General features: G+C 30.4%; 3 protein-coding genes and 1 non-coding gene across 14 annotated transcripts; 3 read left to right on the top strand and 1 right to left on the bottom strand.

Annotated features, from left to right (window-relative positions):
- The first annotated feature begins 119 nt into the window (after nt 1-119).
- On the top strand, nt 120-10,388 carry LOC100746872 (meiosis regulator and mRNA stability factor 1). 11 transcript variants are annotated; one of them, XM_024371488.2, is made up of 26 exons: nt 120-237; nt 310-420; nt 702-1,025; nt 1,127-1,270; nt 1,371-1,652; nt 1,959-2,125; nt 2,878-2,972; nt 3,044-3,239; nt 3,507-3,678; nt 3,755-3,959; nt 4,031-4,110; nt 4,201-4,326; nt 4,410-4,562; nt 4,636-5,034; nt 5,279-5,454; nt 5,542-5,714; nt 5,791-6,002; nt 6,069-6,219; nt 6,291-6,466; nt 6,542-6,925; nt 6,992-7,195; nt 7,267-7,537; nt 7,615-7,988; nt 8,079-8,171; nt 8,250-8,622; nt 8,711-10,388. In XM_024371488.2, exons 3-26 carry the CDS (start codon nt 741-743, stop codon nt 8,764-8,766), a joined length of 4,947 nt encoding a protein of 1,648 aa, XP_024227256.1. In that variant the 5' UTR covers nt 120-237; nt 310-420; nt 702-740; the 3' UTR covers nt 8,767-10,388. The 11 variants fall into 11 exon arrangements, with proteins under 11 accessions (XP_024227256.1, XP_033179842.1, XP_024227258.1 ...); XM_033323951.1 differs by lacking the exon at nt 702-1,025 and having other exon boundaries at nt 121-237; XM_024371490.2 differs by having other exon boundaries at nt 138-420; nt 8,079-8,165.
- A 707-nt stretch (nt 10,389-11,095) lies between these two features.
- LOC100743686 (NADH dehydrogenase [ubiquinone] 1 beta subcomplex subunit 10) lies at nt 11,096-12,047 on the bottom strand (the record flags this gene model as incomplete). The annotated part of the gene is given in 4 exon segments (XM_003493845.3): nt 11,096-11,370; nt 11,450-11,589; nt 11,678-11,813; nt 11,967-12,047. Coding segments are annotated over 4 exon segments (482 nt in total), but the record flags the coding sequence as incomplete, so codon positions are not given.
- A 458-nt stretch (nt 12,048-12,505) lies between these two features.
- LOC100743571 (60S ribosomal protein L3) lies at nt 12,506-16,532 on the top strand. Its single transcript, XM_003493844.4, has 8 exons — nt 12,506-12,640; nt 12,998-13,190; nt 14,047-14,215; nt 14,476-14,611; nt 14,696-14,882; nt 15,497-15,699; nt 15,932-16,087; nt 16,270-16,532. Exons 1-8 carry the CDS (start codon nt 12,638-12,640, stop codon nt 16,465-16,467), a joined length of 1,245 nt encoding a protein of 414 aa, XP_003493892.1. The 5' UTR covers nt 12,506-12,637; the 3' UTR covers nt 16,468-16,532.
- On the top strand, nt 12,851-12,929 carry LOC112213839. The gene has a single exon (XR_002947757.1). It is a non-coding gene; the product is annotated as a small nucleolar RNA U43 (small nucleolar RNA).
- Nucleotides 16,533-17,355: the final 823 nt, after the last annotated feature.

Below are 17,355 nucleotides of genomic sequence, written 5' to 3'. Positions count from 1 at the left end.
TATAATATAACATTTTTAACAATTTCATATTATTTAATTATTTAATAATGTTTCTTAATGTATAGAAAATAAATATACAGAATGCGAAATTGAATTATGCAAATTCAACTAGTGTCTTAAAAACGTAAAGTTACTATCTGAGCTTGCAAGATGCATTGTGCAATGCGTAAGAAGCGGGAGAGGTAGTGAATTGGATAGTTGCATGTTACTTTGATCGATGTTTGCTTCATGTTTGTGGTACTAATTTTATTCAAGAGTCGATACGATGTATGTGTTGTTTGTGATTTTAATTTGCCGATTGTTTTGTAGTTTTTCTAGAACTTTTTAAGAAATTTCGTTTATCTTACGTTTGGCCACGTCCTGTATGCCCGTACAAGCCGACAACAATTTTTTAAACTATGTGATGGATTAATGTTTTAGGTAACGTTCGATTTTTTGTATATTATATCATATATTGAATATTATCTGTGCAATTTTTTAATATTATTTGATGATGTTCATAATAATAATGCTAATACATTATTAACAACACAAAATATAGTAGTGATATTTATAAATTTTGTTAATATTCATTTTCTCTTCATTCTCTTGTCATTATTAGGCTTTATTTCCCTATTGCACGTAATTATATATTAAGAAAATATTGCTTCTATTTATTCCCATTGAATATATATTTATTATACGCATTATTTTGATCGTAGATTTTGTATTGGAATGTTACATGACATTCTTTAAACCACATGGCAGACCAAGATAATGCAGATTACTATGCACTTTGTACAAATGACCAAAATAAGACAGAAGGTCTAAATGAAAGGCTAATAGAAACGAGCATATCTCAATCATTATGTGACCTAAATAGTAGGAATAATAGCGTTACAGTTGAAAATGCAGCATCTGTTTCTCCATTACTAAGTCACTATAAATATCATCGTTTCTCACATCATGATAGTCCAGTTAATTTTTCATCTCTACCAACGTATCTTCCACCCATTGGTGTATTTTGGGATATAGAAAATTGCCATGTTAGTATTAAATCTTATAATTTTATATTACTGAAATATATTACATAATACTATAGTTAAATATATTTGAAGATATAAAATATTTCTTATGATTATTACAGGTACCAAAAGGAAGGTCTGCCATGGCTGCAACCCAAGTAATTAGAGAAAAATTTTTTGGTGGTTATAGGGAAGCAGAATTTATTGTAGTTTGTGATGTCTTAAGAGAAAATAATCGGGTTATGAAAGAATTGAATAATGCTCAGGTAAGTTAATCTGTGTATCTTTTAAAATTATAAATTATTTAATAGCAGTATTATTTTTTTTATACTATAATGTTGCATTTATAAATCTTGTGTTTCTCAGGTTAATTTAATACATGTTGCTAGAGAGTGTAAAAATGCTGCTGATGAAAAACTCAAACAATCTATTAGAAGATTTGCTGATATTCATGGAAGTCCAGCAGCTGTGATTTTAATATCTGGTGATATTAATTTTGCTCCTGATCTCAGTGATTTGCGTTATAGGAAGAAAATTCATGTGATACTTTTACACATGAAAAATACATCTGAAGCACTGATACTGTGTGCTAATGAGCACTATGATTTTTCAGAACTTATGGAATCACTGCCATCTACAACAATACAGGTAAATATTAATTAATTATTAATTTCATATGACATTTTTCTAATTTTTTCTTAATAAAAAATGAAACACAACTAGTATTTGTAATTGAAGCTTTGTACAATAAGTTATTTCATTATAATAGCTTTTTTATTCTATATAAATATGTATATTAATTTGTCTGTTAATATTAAAATATTTTTGAGTTTGTAGTATGTAAATTTGGTTAAAATATGTACTATCTTTATAAATGTAAAATATGAAAATGTTAATTATCTCCATATATGTGTGTATGTTTTGTAGTATTTTGTTAAGTTATATACCTTCCAGGTTACTGCATATTGCGATCTCCTAGTTAGTAACCTTCCCGAAGATCAGGATATTATGTCTATTAAATGTTATCTTAAACAAATGTTCGAAAGCTGTGGTGGTCAAGTGATGGAAATTCAGTCAAATACTGCAATTGTACGCTTTACTTCAAAACCTTCTGCAGACAGGTATTATATATATGTATATTTGTTGTCTTCTTACTATTTCGTAAATTTTGTTTAATTGTATACAAAATAATAATTGTATGTCTCAAAATGTAGTATAGTGTGTATTCATAATTTAATTATACTATAAGTAATATATGATATCAGACGTAGCTTTATGTTTGAATAACCCGCCTATTAAGTGACCAATGATTTACTCCTGTGTACAAACATTCTATTGGTCTGTTTAGCATTAACAAAAAAGAGCTGTATTTAAAGTATGTAGTAGGGATAGATACATAAATAAGGTAGAGTTCAAATAGTGTACAACAATGTAACGAACCTAATGGCACTGTAAGAAGATTATAATTTTGATTTGTATAACATACCTAGTTCATATATGTGTATAGTAGTAATTAAGTGTTGAAAAATTGTTATTTTCTGATATATTGTTATTATTTATCGTTTTATTTATCTATATTACAATGTTGACACAAACTGATAATTTTATTTATATATAAGGTAAGGTAAATAATATAGCTGCTAGTAAAAAATTATTACTGTGGAAAATACAAGCATTTAGTGAATTATATATACTAATTAAAATGCATCGAATTTCTCTGAGAAATAAATGGACATTATAATTTGTATTATACATGTGTTTATTAAAATCTTCAAGGTCATTTATAGACAGAATTGATTATCTTGTGTTCTGGCCCTTTGTAATCACAGTTAACCGACTTTGCTTAATAACAATGTGACTTTTTTTTTTATAGGGCTCAGAAGCGTATGGATGGAAAGATTATTCTTGGTTCGAAAATTTCCGTAAAATTTCAAAAAGAGAAAACAAGTAACTTTCAGCAAATTCGAGGTAATGTTGTTATTTATATAACGTAATATGTATGTATGTATTATTTTTTAACAATATTCTTACATTTTTAGCAAATTCTATAAATAGAAACGGTACTGTAAGTGAATCAGAAATTGTTACCAGTTCTCCAAGGCAAATGTACAGTGCAAGTGCTTCGTTAACGGGTGGAAGAGCCCTTCAGATTCCACATTATCAGCCATCGTCGCCGGTTATTGGAACATATTCTGGATGGAATGCTCATTGTGCTTCTGCTTCAGCACCAGTAGGGTAATTGTAAATTACATTTAGTGTCCTTTATCCATATATATCAATAATCGTAAGAATGATGAACATCCGAGAAAGAGTCTTCGAGTCGCAAGGAGACATTGCCTTTGCTTGATTCGGATTTTGGAGTCGCGAATAGACATTGTTCTTGCTTGATTCAGGCAATGAAATTAGAAAAACTTTGATCTTATCTGATAGAATATGGAACAAAGTAATGACAATTGCTATAAATATTTCAAACATTAAGATCGTTATATTTATTTTTTACAGGATGGTTCAACCATCATCCGTTTTTGTTGGCAGATCATATCCAAATAATAGTAATAATAATAATGTAACTTTTAATAGAACTTATAACGAACTTGCAAGGGCCCAATCTCCATTGTTTTGGCAAGTTTCTGGTCCCCAACAATTTGGTCATGTATGGGAAGAACAATATAAGGTATGTAATTTCATTGAAAGTTCGTTTGTGAACTATGTTGTGTATAATTTTGATTTATTATTTATAATAATTTAAGGTGGAAAAAACGAAAGTACTTAGTAGAAGAATTCATATTCCGCAGGCTCGGGAAAATGGAGTTGTAAATAATAATACTTCTCGAAATTCTGAGGGTTTAAGACGTATTAGAGGTACGCAAACTTCGTTTGTTCAACCTCCAGAATGGACTGGTCCAAGGCAACAATATCCTCCATTAAATGTTCCTGCGAGTTTGAATGGAACTGGTATGTAGATCATTTCCTCTTTTTTTCTAAAAAATCTTAAATTGTAATTAATAAATTTTTAATGCTTGTAGCTCAATCAAATTTTAAACGCCGAAGTCCATCTCCTATGTATGACTTGCAATCACGAGAGAGAAATCAGTGGAATGGACAGGTATAAATTAATTTAAAATGTAAATTAACAAAATTGAAATGGATTTACTTCTTTCTTACTTCTTTAATACTTCTTTCCTTTAAAAATTAACAGAATGCGTCTGTACGTAGTACTAGGACACCGTCGCCTTACGAAAATACAGTACAAACGGTAAGCCAACAAAGTAATCATACCTCACCTTATCATCCAAGTGATACGGAAAACGAAGAAGTTGAGGTACTTTTATCTTTTTCTACTCTCTATGTGTTCGCGCTTCTTTATTCTTTTCTATATTGATAATTTGTTTTTCAATACATTAGAATTTTTTCAATCCAATAAATAATCATAATGGAATATCAACGAATAATGAAACGTGCACGCCAATTGAACTGCAAGTAACTAATTTAGACCAAAGTATTAATCCAAAAAAAATGAGACATATGCTTGTCTCTATTTTTATGGAACATGTGATGGTAAATATTTAATATTACAATTGCATTATTTTAATTTTAAGTAACTTTCGCTTATTTTTAATTAACATTTTAGGTGTTAAATGTTTCTATTTTTACACAGTCTGATGGTAACTTTGCGGCAAGTGTCAAAGTACCTTCTTTATCAGACGCACAATACGCGATTTCTCAGTTACATCGTCGTAAAGTAGGGTATAAACGTATTTTAATATCGTACGCTCATAGTGGTAGAGCAAGTCCTCAGGTTGTACGAGCGCAAATTGTGATGCTACTGCAAGAAGTACCTGGTCATAAACTCCCTCTTTTTAAGTTTCGAGAAATGTACGAGAGTCGTTTCATGATTTCCATCAGCGTTTCCGAGTTGTACAAAATGAAAGATGTTTGTATTATTACGGAAGATCCTGGTGGTAGAATGGTTTCTCTTAATCCAGATCATAGAAATACTCCATCACCATGTTTTAATAATACAAATCAGGTACCTTAGATCTTATATATTGTATACTATTATATAGTAAATTCTAGGTTCACGATGATGTATATCAAGCCGAGTTTAAGCTTTTCCGATAAGAGTAGAGTTATATTAATTCCTCTTATCGTTGAGGAGCGATGACGATTATCTAAAAGCGATTAAAGATTATTCTGAAATAATGTAAAAAATATTTAATACGTAAATATGTAAATTACATATGAAATATAAACGAGTAAGTGTAATGTTTTAGGAGGAACAAGTAGAGTTACCATATTGTACTATTCATACGTTAAAACCATGGTCTGATAAAGGATGGGCTGAACAAAAAGTAGCATCACTCCCTAATGTAAAAATTTCTTTAAAGGTTCTCGATCCACGTATACACCAATTACTAACGACGCATAACGGAAGTTTACCATTGCCCAGGTATATTGCTATATCGTAATTTTCAAATAAAACTTAATTTTGTTTCTTTTTTGTTTAATAATTTTCTTCGTGAAAAATTAATTTTAGTTTGCCAAATTGTTATGAAGCTGAATTTAAAGAAAAATTACAAGTAGTTGAAAATGGAGTACCCTTAGAACATCTGGTATCTTGCTTATCCTGTGTTGAATTGAAACAGGGTATTGGTAGTGTAAAGTATCTTATATGGACAGGAAATAAAATTCATGAAAATAATCAGGAAGGTAAGGTTCTTTAATAGTGATTGTTAAATTAATCAATGATTGATCAACATTAATATAATTTTCTTTTTCTTCTTAGAGAATAAATGTGTGACTTCTCCACTTGCAAATCAATTAGCACTTTTCAGTCGTGAATTAGTTGATCTTCTGAAAACTGCTCCACACTGCCAGTTACCATTTAACCGCTTTATACCCGCATATCACCATCATTTTGGAAGACAATGTAGGGTCGCCGATTACGGATTCACCAAACTAATTGATTTGTTAGAAGCACTTACTCATACCGTACAAGTACGTAAGAAAATTCAATTAATTTAAGATAAATTATTTCATTAATGAAATATTAATTTAATTTAGGTAATGGGTGAAGGAAACAATCGTGTGGTCACATTATCTCATCGTGCACAAGTACGTCGTTTCACGTCTGATCTTTTAAGAGTCTTAAAGTCAAAAGCCAGTAAACAAGTAGCACTTTCAGAATTTCCAAGTGTTTATGCTAGAGTAATAGGTAAGGATCTTTTATGATATTAAATAATTGAAAAATACAATGCATATATAAGAGAAAAACATTTTTTCTAGCTAAACCATGGGATATTGTGGATTATGGAGTATGTGAAATCGAAGACATTCTCAGTGAAGTATCAGAAAATACTGTGGTTGTCACTGTGATTAATGGAGGAGATAAGATGATAGCTATTCCCAAACGAGAACAAACTGCAGAAGAGATAGAACGAACAAAACAATTTGCTGTCGAAGTATGATATAAACAAAATCAAAAATGTAAGAAGCTAATTATGTATTTATGTATAAATATATTTATACCCTTTTAGGTTGTCGAGTTGTTACGACACGCGCCTCAGTGCAGAATGCAATTTAATAAGTTTGTGCCATCGTATCATCATCACTTTGGTCATCAGTGTCGAGTATCAGATTATGGCTTTACGAAATTAATTGAATTATTTGAAGCTATACCGGAGATAGTTAAAATAGAAGACGATAATTCCGGAGAAAGACAAATTTCTTTAACAGAAAAGGAAGGTCTTCTTGTACTTTCTGAGCAAATATCCAAATTAATTACTCGGTCAAAAGGTTGTCTTAGTGTTTCTAACATTGCACAAAACTTTCTACGTCAATTTGGCTATGCGTTAAAACCAGAATTATTCGGTTGCATCTCTGTGTTGCAACTTATGCAGAAACTTGGGGACACTGTGAAGGTATTAAAAAAGAACATTGAAATTATTTTCATATATATTCAATATTTTAATTTATTAATTTTTCAGATTGTATATTTGCCAAGTAGACCTGTAGTTATGATGGTAGATAAGTCTCACGTGCAGCAATTGATCTTACAATGCCGTCGATTACTCATGGATAAACCACAACATAGAATGTCACTTCAAGAGTTCCAACACTTATACGCTCAATATTATTTAAAATCGTGTAACATAGACGAACTAAAGCAAAATTTATCCAATGTAGTTCGAGTAAGTTTTAATTCTATTAAATGAACATATCTTTATAGAAAACTTGTAAAGCTATATATATATAATTTCAGTTTACAACACTAAAGGACGAACAGTTCATAGAACTTACTCCATTACATTGTTTTGCTTGTAATGTATATCGTGTAATGATGAATTATGGTGGAGCACTAAAACTTTCGCAGTTCGAGGCGGCATATTTATCTACTATAGGTTCCGTTTGTAACCCTGTAGACTATGGATTTCCAACACTTTTTGCACTTTTGCAAGCATTACCTTGTACGGTAACAATAAAATTATCACGGCGCAAGAAAAACATCATATATTTAAATAAAAAGATTACTGGTAGGTAAAAGTAGCTATTCACAACTGTTTAGGAATATCTATTATAAAAATCGTATAATTCAATTTACTTCTATAAATAGCTGTAGGTATAGCATTACCGCCAACATATGCATCAGGATCATCGTATTGTGATACAGATTCCAGTAATGAGTCGTTTGAAAGCGATTCATCCTCTCGTGTCAATGTTTCAAATAATTCAACTATACCAGAGCAAACAAAGTGGGTAGAGCAAGTTTCTGAAAGTCAGGATTCCTGGAAACAAACAGATACAGACAATCTGTGGTTAAAAGACTCTAACAAATCTTGGATGACTTCAAATTCAGAAGATAGATTGGTTAATTGGTCGTTACAAGAAAATGGAAGCGAAAGCTTTCTCAAAAACCTAATACAAACACCAATTATGCTACATGGTTTTCCACCTGCACCTCCAAAACCAGATTCTCCACCTGAGGTACTTTCTTTATAAACTCTATTATGTGTCTTTTATTTAATAATATAATATAATATAGCATAATGGTAAATTTTATCTTTTAAATTACAGGAAGATCTAGATAAGGATCAATGGGAATCATCAGTTTGGACGACACCAACGAAATTTGCATATCTACGGGACGAACATGCTACTAATGTACATGTAAATATTACCTGCATATGAGTACATTTAATTATTTTTGTAGTACAACTTATTAGTATACTTTCTTTATATTAATAGGTTCCTCCATTTACTTTACCTCTTTCTTGGAATCACATCACATCCTGTGATAGTAACTTACTATCACCAACAAAGAATTTATTAACTGCTGCAGCCAATCCTTTAAATCCACGTACTTCACCTTTCTTCTCTTCTAAACGTAATTTGGTTGTTGCCCCTCATCCTTCTGAATTACCGCTTCCATCGTTATCATTAACTCCCAAAAAGAACGTGTCTTCGGAAAATATTATAATTGCTGAGAGTTTTACAAATAAGCAAGAAAAAATTGTTAATAGTTCTCTGGAAGACATAAATCTTAAAAATAATGAAAATGATAGCAGTAACATGGAAGGCAATGGTACTAAAGAGAAACACAGTACTCCTACACAACAATGTAAATAATGTACTTCTCTTAATAATTAATTATTATTTCATTTAAATTGTAGCATATCATATATTGAATAATATGTTTTTTTTTACAGTATTTACAAGCAAACGTCGTTTAGCTGCTCAATTCAATCGACCTATTGAGTCATGAATTCAGTGTGAGGACTAAGAACGTATTTACATACACTGCAGAAGCAAAGAAGCTGATATCTGAACACATTTTGTACCCATATGATGTGTTAATGATGTTAATAAGGAAAGGAACTGTATTAGCATGTCGGTAGGCTGTCACACAGTGGGTTCAAATACCTATATGCCATTTTCTAAATGATGGTAGGTACCCTCCCCTCATTTATATAAGAATTAATTATGGTAACAATATATCAATTTGATACATACGGAATAAAAAACAGAATTTATTTTCAAAAGGTATGAAAATATACACGTACATAAATATCTATATACTAAGTACCTATAATTTTTGGTTTAAAAATTATGAATAAGTGTGCGGCGTTTATACCGAGTGATCTGTACTGATTGTATTGCGTGTCAAATTCATGTAGCATTTTTCATACTGTGATATAGAATAGAAAAAGAGGAAAATGAATGCAAATGATAGTGCATAAGGATGAATAAAAAGTGGGCAATAATTGTACAAATCGTATAGGATTGGGCCAAAATCCTATATTGAAAGCTACTATTTGTTATAATAAAATTATACCTTAGTAAAATTTTATGTAAAGCGAAAATTAAAATCGAATTTTTTGTTCATTAATAATGTAATTGCTAAGCATTCTTTTTTTAGCTTTATTAAATGAACTGTTTTCTATGATGGAGATTTTATTGGCTCAACCCTATCAATTATTGTAAATTATTCTCATAAAAAATGAATTGTACTAGAAAGATCAACATATAAACCGTTAAATTATTGTTGCTCAACAATAATCTTATTCTCAATTATGAAATCCAATACAATTCATTTTTATAATTTAACGTTAACTTTATCTTCCATTCGTACAATTACTTTTCTCATTCGTGTCAGAGAATTCCTTTTATTAATATCTGTTCATTTTTTATTGCGTATACGATAATACTTTGTAATTCTATTACGAATGAATGCGTTTTGAGAATTCTAATGGTAATTGAAGTGCAATGTATGGTATTTGGAGCTGTCATATTACTTTTTTGTATAAATGAAATGTTTTTAATTAAGGAATTATTAAGTTTAATGTTAGTAGTCAATATTGAGTAACTCAAACTTGCAAGAATGGATGAAACAAACATGATATACGAAATGAAATTTTACGAATTCCATTTAAATTCATTAAAGGGATTGTTGAATAGTGATAGGCAATAAATATTTTATCGAAAATGAGACAAATAAGAAGTACACCTTTGTATCGATCAGGTTTCAAACTTTAATGTTACTTTTAGTAATGACAATATTATTCTACGAGATTTTGTTTTCAGCGTCAAATGAGAACAAAGAGAGAAAAAAAGATATTGATCATTATCTACAAAAAATATGATTAATAGATTTAATATGTGATATGAATGAATGGTAAGAAATTGCTCTCTTTGAATTATATGTGAATGATCTTGTTGATCTCATATTTTATTTTATTATTAAGAAGTATTTTATATTAAAAATAAAATATGTATACAATTTTGCGAACAGAGGGGAGCCTGGATCAAAAACATTATTATGAATTGTTAAATGAGTTGCCACTGAAAAGATTCTACTGCAGGTTCGCTACATTGCTTGAGGTATTATTAAAAAATGAAAGAATCATGAATCGACTTAATCGTACTAAAATTTATGATTTGTTATACAACAGTCATATGTATTAATATTTTTACCATGTTTTCTAAATCTAATTTGTATTAATTTATTCAGATCAAATGAGATAGCTTTGTTACATGTTGTATATTTATTATGTAGGCATGTGGGTTCTATCGTATTTTATATCTATGTGAAAAGAGTGATAATTTTTACTTTATTTTTTAAATTGTACGAATTCGTCATTTTTGATTTTCTATTAGTCATTACAAGATTTCTTTTTATATTTTAAGAAACTTTTATTATTTGTGAATCTAAAATATTTAACATTATGCACTTATATTTTTCGTAAATATTGATTGTTTAAAACATTATTTATAGTAAATTTTATTTAGAATGGTTCTTAGTAACGTTCTGACTAATAGAGAATTAAATTGGTCTTTATGCAAAAAAATGTCAAAACGTGTGAAATACTGTAATAATTGCATAAGAAAGTTTTATTGTAATAACAAATACAAAGAAAATTATCAAGTATAAATAATCAATGGAATCTTCTAAACAAGTATTGAATAAGATAATTTGTTATACAATAGATCACAAATTTTCATAAATACTGTTGTTATAAGCGATAAAAATGAATCAGTGTATGAAATTTGAAAATTAAATTTGCGAGGTACAAATTTTAAGTATTAGTTGTGCTATCATTTATATTTTTATTCATTGTACAATAGTTCATAATATAATACATTAATTTATTTTATCATCTTTTATAGAGTATGTATTCATGTAATGATACAAACTCAGCTATAATTTCAAACTGAGATGTGTAGTATGAACGTGAATTAATATTTTATATCGCATATTTTTTATTAGTTATGCCACTACCGACTGGACCATGACGCCGTTCCCAAACCATGCGATGTTTTTGTTTCATGAGTGCCTCAACTACAGATTGATGTCCACCTAGGTCTCCATCTGTATTTCATTGATACATTAGAATTAAAAATAAAACTTAGAATAAAGTAAGAATGATAATTTAAAAAATGTTATATACATTTTGTAAACCAAGCACCAGATGCATCTATATAAGCATTATAGTAGTCAGTACAAAATTTATCTTTGTCTTCCCCATAGTACCATCCACAATCTTCGTATCGTTGTCTTAGTATACTAAGAATTTCATCATCAACCAGCCTAATTTTGATCAAATATTCAAGTATTAGTGCATTTAGTCGATAATGTAAAAACATATAACATTATATTAGCATTTAACGAGATGTACTTATCACGATCAAATTGATATTGCGCTTCTGTAATACAAACAATGTCATATTCGTAACATTCATCGATTGTTGGAACTCTGCGAAATTTTTGATGATACCATGGATATTTCTTCTGATTTGGTACAACGATTTTTTCTGTTAAAACAAATCATATATATATATATGATTTGATATATGATATGATATATATATATGATTTGTTTTAATGTTAATATAATATGTAAAATATACACATACACCGTCGTTGATTTCTATAATGACATAACCAAATAACTGATTAGATAATACCTCGGAAATATTCGACCGGTGCGTCCCATAAATAAAATATTTTGTTCATTATTCGATAGAAGGTATTTTGTTCCGGATCCATTTTTTTTTAGATTAACACAATATATACAAACTAAAAATTATTTAATTTGTTGAAAACCTGCAGATACGAAATTGCAAGATCAACTCATACAAGGATCATACAAAGAACTACACACTGGCAACGAGAGAAAATAAACTATATAGCTATATATGTATTATCTAGTGATCATTAATTACATATAGTACCTTCTAGTAATTTGATATTTTTAAACAATATGCAATATTAATCTTGCCTATTTCCTTCAATCAATTGTTATATTATCATATTTTTTAAATAAAACGTATTTCAAATAAACCCTAAATTTAACCGCGTAATAACATCATAATTAAGTGTTTCTTTTTTTTGTATAAAAAATCTTACTATATGTATAAAGAAATTTGATAAAAAAATATCACAAAACATCATAAAAAGAATACTTCAAATCTGCTAGTATAATACAGGTAAATAAATTATTTGATATTCCTAGTTTTTAAACACTTCCACATCTAGTTACCTTTTTATTGAAAATGTTGGTACAGCTTATTTGTCCTAGAAGTATAAAACTAAAATTTTAGGAAGTGGCTCTTCCATTTTCATCGTTGCAGTCAAGATGGTAAGTTCGTACGTTATTATCCTTCGTAAAAGATAATCAGATTTGTGCATTATGTTTTACATTAATGTGAGAAACAATTATTTTATCATAAAATATCTTAACAATGGCATTGTTACATTTTTCGCAATAAAAGTTAGTTAAAATGTTTTATAAAATAATCAGAGTAAGTTTCTCATACACCGGCCACGTGTTTCACTTTAATTATGTTTTATGATGATCACATTTTTTAAATGTTTATGGTTAATAAACTGAAAAATTTTGAGGATAAACTCTAGGGCGGTCTGATATATAAATTAATTGTATTTTTTTTTACTTATATGTATCGTTCAATTAACATGGAAAATATGCCTTTTATAGTCGCATAGAAAATTCAGCGCACCCCGCCATGGATCTATGGGATTCTATCCCAAAAAAAGATCTCAACGGCATCGTGGTAAAGTTAAGGCTTTCCCCAAAGATGATCCGAGCAAACCTGTACATTTAACGGCTTTTGTTGGTTACAAAGCTGGTATGACTCACGTAGTCAGGGAAGCTGATCGTCCTGGATCAAGTGAGTAATATTTTCTACTATAATTTATTTGTTTCTTTAAATACAATAGATTAAAACTATACATAATATCTATTACCCCTGTTAATTGGTTGGGAATTTGCTATACTAAGAAGCGATCACGATTTCCACCATTTTGTTGCTCAGTAGAGACAAAATTTTGTCGCGTATTTCAATAGTCTACAGGATTACGTAAAAAAATACAAACAAGTATATTCATAGAAATATTACATGTACTTTGTATATGTTGTACATAATTATATAAATATGTACATGATTATTGCATATATAGCCATAAACCATAAAAAAAGGGTGTAGCAGCATGCGAGAAGAGATCGCTTGTCTTTATGAAGTCTGAATAATGCCTTTGTGCAATGGAAATCTGGCTCTATGTATATTTCTTTCAATATTCATGCCTCAGATATCCAATTTTAATTAGTTTTCTGTTTTTTTTTCGACTGTTAATGCTAGTTTCTTCAATTAAATGTTTGGTTTTTCTTGCTCTGTGTCCAATCAAATCTAATTTTGCTCTGCAGTCAGCTAGCAAAGCAGTACTGCATGTCCGACACTATGGCCTTAGTTTGATAAATGCAGAAATGTGTTGGTCAACTTTGGTTGCGGTAAAAGAGCTGCTTGATATTGTGCAGTATGGTCTAGACCGCAGTGTCGAAAAACAACTCTATGCCCTGCGAATGCAGAGAGCAGGGAGGCACGGCATATTCCATAACCTCTTTGGAACCCATTGGGTGATGATCATTGAGACAAACCATGCCTGGCACAGTTCTATTATATTACTATAACTTTTTATGGTATCTGTATGAATACACATCTAATTTTATATTTTGCTTTCTTTATTTAGAGGTAAATAAGAAAGAAATTGTGGAAGCAGTTACCATTTTAGAAGCACCACCTATGATTGTAGTTGGTGTAGTTGGGTATATTGAAACTCCACATGGATTACGTGCCCTGACTACAGTATGGGCGGAACATTTATCAGAAGATTGTCGTAGAAGATTTTATAAAAACTGGTAATGCATTTATGTTAACATATATTAAACATCTGTTACGTAGTGTTATGGAGCATATTAAAATCAATCTGAAATCAGCTCTCCGCTCATTTCGATGAGAGCATTTATTTGGATTTAACCTCGAAATGAAAAAATCTTTTGGTAAGGTTGATCCAAAGTGTGTACAGTTTCCGCTCATTATGATGAGGCTGGCACGTTACAGATGCGGTTACTTGTAACTTGTTAGCAAAAATACAGCCATTATAGTTACTTTTGTGTAGGTATAAGAGCAAAAAGAAGGCATTTACAAAGGCTTCCAAGAAATGGCAAGATGATCTTGGCCGTAAATCTATTGAAAGTGACTTTGCAAAGATTATTAAGTACTGCAAAGTTGTGCGAATTATTGCTCACACACAGGTAATTCTATTATATAAAATGTATTGTTTATTTATAATATATTATAAAATCTTATATATTATTTATTAAAATTGTTAATTATAGATGAAATTGTTGAGGCAACGTCAAAAGAAAGCTCATATAATGGAAATTCAGCTAAATGGTGGAACTATTGTAGACAAAGTTCAATGGGCTCGTGAACATTTGGAAAACCCGGTCCCTGTCAATAATGTCTTTGCTCCAGACGAAATGATAGATGTGATTGGCGTCACGAAAGGAAAAGGATACAAAGGTATGTCTAATATAGATCATTTCCCTATATGATTTTTAACTCTTTGTGGACGGGACGGTTCGAAGTCAACCGTACCTGTAAAGACCGAGCTGCTGCCGTGATAGTCATTTAAAATTGCCAGTGCACCTTTCTGCTTAGACGTGCTTTTCGTTCATAAATGTCAAATTCTAGACATGTATATGCACAGATTCTCCACAGGATAAATAAACTGACATATTTATGAGTCTTTTGCATATACGCATACATGAGATATCATAGCGACAAGTTTAAGTGGGATACATATGAATCTTTTGGCTCTATCAGTTGTCTTTGCCAAACGCATATATGAGTTCCTTGGCTAGGTTGGTGGTTTATGTAGAACGCATATATGCGGCGGTAGTCCGCAAAGGGTTAAAAATTATGTATGTAGTTTAAAGAACATGGACTAAATGATGACAAAGCATGATAAGATTTATCTGATTGTTTTGAAGATATTTCATGCTGCCTTCCTACTGAAGTCCTTACTAATATTAAAAGTTATCCTTCTAATACTAAAAGTTACGCTTCTATTCTTTTGAAGCTTGTTCTTAATGAACATAGCATGTAATATACGTATGTATGTACAATCTTTACAGGTGTTACATCGCGTTGGCATACAAAAAAGTTGCCACGTAAGACTCACAAAGGTCTAAGAAAAGTTGCTTGTATTGGAGCATGGCATCCAAGCCGTGTCTCTTTCACTGTTGCCCGTGCTGGTCAAAAGGGTTACCATCATCGTACAGAAATGAACAAAAAAATCTACAGAATTGGACAAGGAATTCACACTAAGGATGGCAAGGTACGTGTCTACTTTTTATGATGAATAGTGCCTCTTCCCTATGTTATTTTCTTTTTCTACGAAGGTAACTTTATGAGAGGCGTACATGAATAACTTGTAGTCATAGTATCTAAAAGCCGTCGATCATGATACTTTAGATCTCCAAAGCAAGTGACATGTATTATATATTAATTTATTATAAATTTCTATTGTCTGTCATGGAAAACTTAAATAAATTTTCAATATTTTTCAGATCGTGAAGAACAACGCATCTACAGAATACGATCTTACTGAAAAAACTATCACTCCTATGGGAGGTTTCCCTCACTATGGTGAAGTGAATAATGACTTCATTATGATCAAAGGTTGTTGTATGGGACCAAAAAAGCGTGTAATAACATTGCGCAAGGTAATACGCTATGACCGGCTTTTTTTAGTAATTTTATTAGTATTTTCGTGATGAAATTCATAGAGCCGTTACTGTTATGAAATTAAAGTGATATTTAATGATAGGACTGATATGTAATCAGAATTATAATTATCTTATATCTAATTAATGTAATTATAATACAAACATGTATTTCTTTATAGTCTTTACTGGTACACACCAAACGTTCAGCGTTGGAAAAGATCAATCTCAAATTCATCGATACTAGCTCCAAATTTGGACATGGTCGTTTCCAGACCGCTGCTGATAAGGCTTCGTTTATGGGTCAACTTAAAAAAGACCGCATTCGCGAGGAACAGGCACAAGCTACTACCTCGGCACCATCAGCTACAAATGCTTAATGGAACACGTTGCATACTCAAATCTGTACGCAGTGGAAAAATAAAAAATTGTATGAGAAACTTCACCGACTTTTAATTTTGTTGTAATTGAAAAATCATATTTTCTTATCATATTCCTTTTAGAATTTTTGAAGTGTTATAACCAAATATACAAAATATTTTTTATACATATAATGTGTTATGTGTTGTTTAATTCTATTGTATTGCATATAATTGTATTTGTATATAGGATTATGAAATTGTGGTACATTTCTAAAAAGCTAACTTTGATGCAAGACAATACAATTCATTCTATTATAAAAATTTTGATATATGCGGTATTAAATTATTTACCTGAGTGGAGATCTAAATCATTTACGTAATATAAATTATCGAAGACAGGTCAGTTCCACCGTTACCAGATCGTGAGAATTTTAACCTTTTGTGGACGGAGAAGTTCAAAGTCAACCATGAATGTGAGGCCAAGCTACTACCACGATAATCACTTAAAATTACCTGCACACATTCCTGCGTAGATGCGCTTTTCGATCATAGATGTGAAATTCTAGACACGTACATGCTCAGATCCTCTACAGGATAAATAAAATGACACATATCTCTTGGTAGTATTAGTTGGTTTCGTCCAAAACGTATATGAGTTTCTCAGCCAAATTGATGGCTTACGCAGAACGCATATATATGATGGCAGTCAGCAAAGTTTCACTCTGCAGCGATGAAAGTGAATCTGATGGAATCAAATGCAATCAAGTGGAACTAATCGCAAATTGAATAATGCTCAGATAAGTTAATCTGTGTATCTTTTAAAATTATAAATTATTTAATAGTAGCATTATTTCTTTAAATACTATAATGTTGCATTTATAAATCTTGTGTTTCTCACGTTAATTT

Source organism: Bombus impatiens, unplaced genomic scaffold (assembly GCF_000188095.3).
Source record: "Bombus impatiens unplaced genomic scaffold, BIMP_2.2 scf_1336, whole genome shotgun sequence".
NCBI lineage: Eukaryota > Metazoa > Arthropoda > Insecta > Hymenoptera > Apidae > Bombus > Bombus impatiens.
This window is presented reverse-complemented; position numbering and strand designations above follow the sequence as displayed.

Bases quoted from the DNA above. Each gene is read 5' to 3' on its own strand.
- LOC100746872 (XM_024371488.2), top strand. From the start codon at position 741: ATGGCAGACCAAGATAATGCAGATTACTATGCACTTTGTACAAATGAC. The intron at 5,035-5,278 runs GTACCTTAGATC...GTAATGTTTTAG, and splicing joins GTTTTAATAATACAAATCAG to GAGGAACAAGTAGAGTTACC. The intron at 7,196-7,266 runs GTAAGTTTTAAT...ATATAATTTCAG, and splicing joins ATTTATCCAATGTAGTTCGA to TTTACAACACTAAAGGACGA.
- LOC100743571 (XM_003493844.4), top strand. The intron at 13,191-14,046 runs GTGAGTAATATT...TTCTTTATTTAG, and splicing joins AGCTGATCGTCCTGGATCAA to AGGTAAATAAGAAAGAAATT. The intron at 14,612-14,695 runs GTAATTCTATTA...TGTTAATTATAG, and splicing joins GAATTATTGCTCACACACAG to ATGAAATTGTTGAGGCAACG.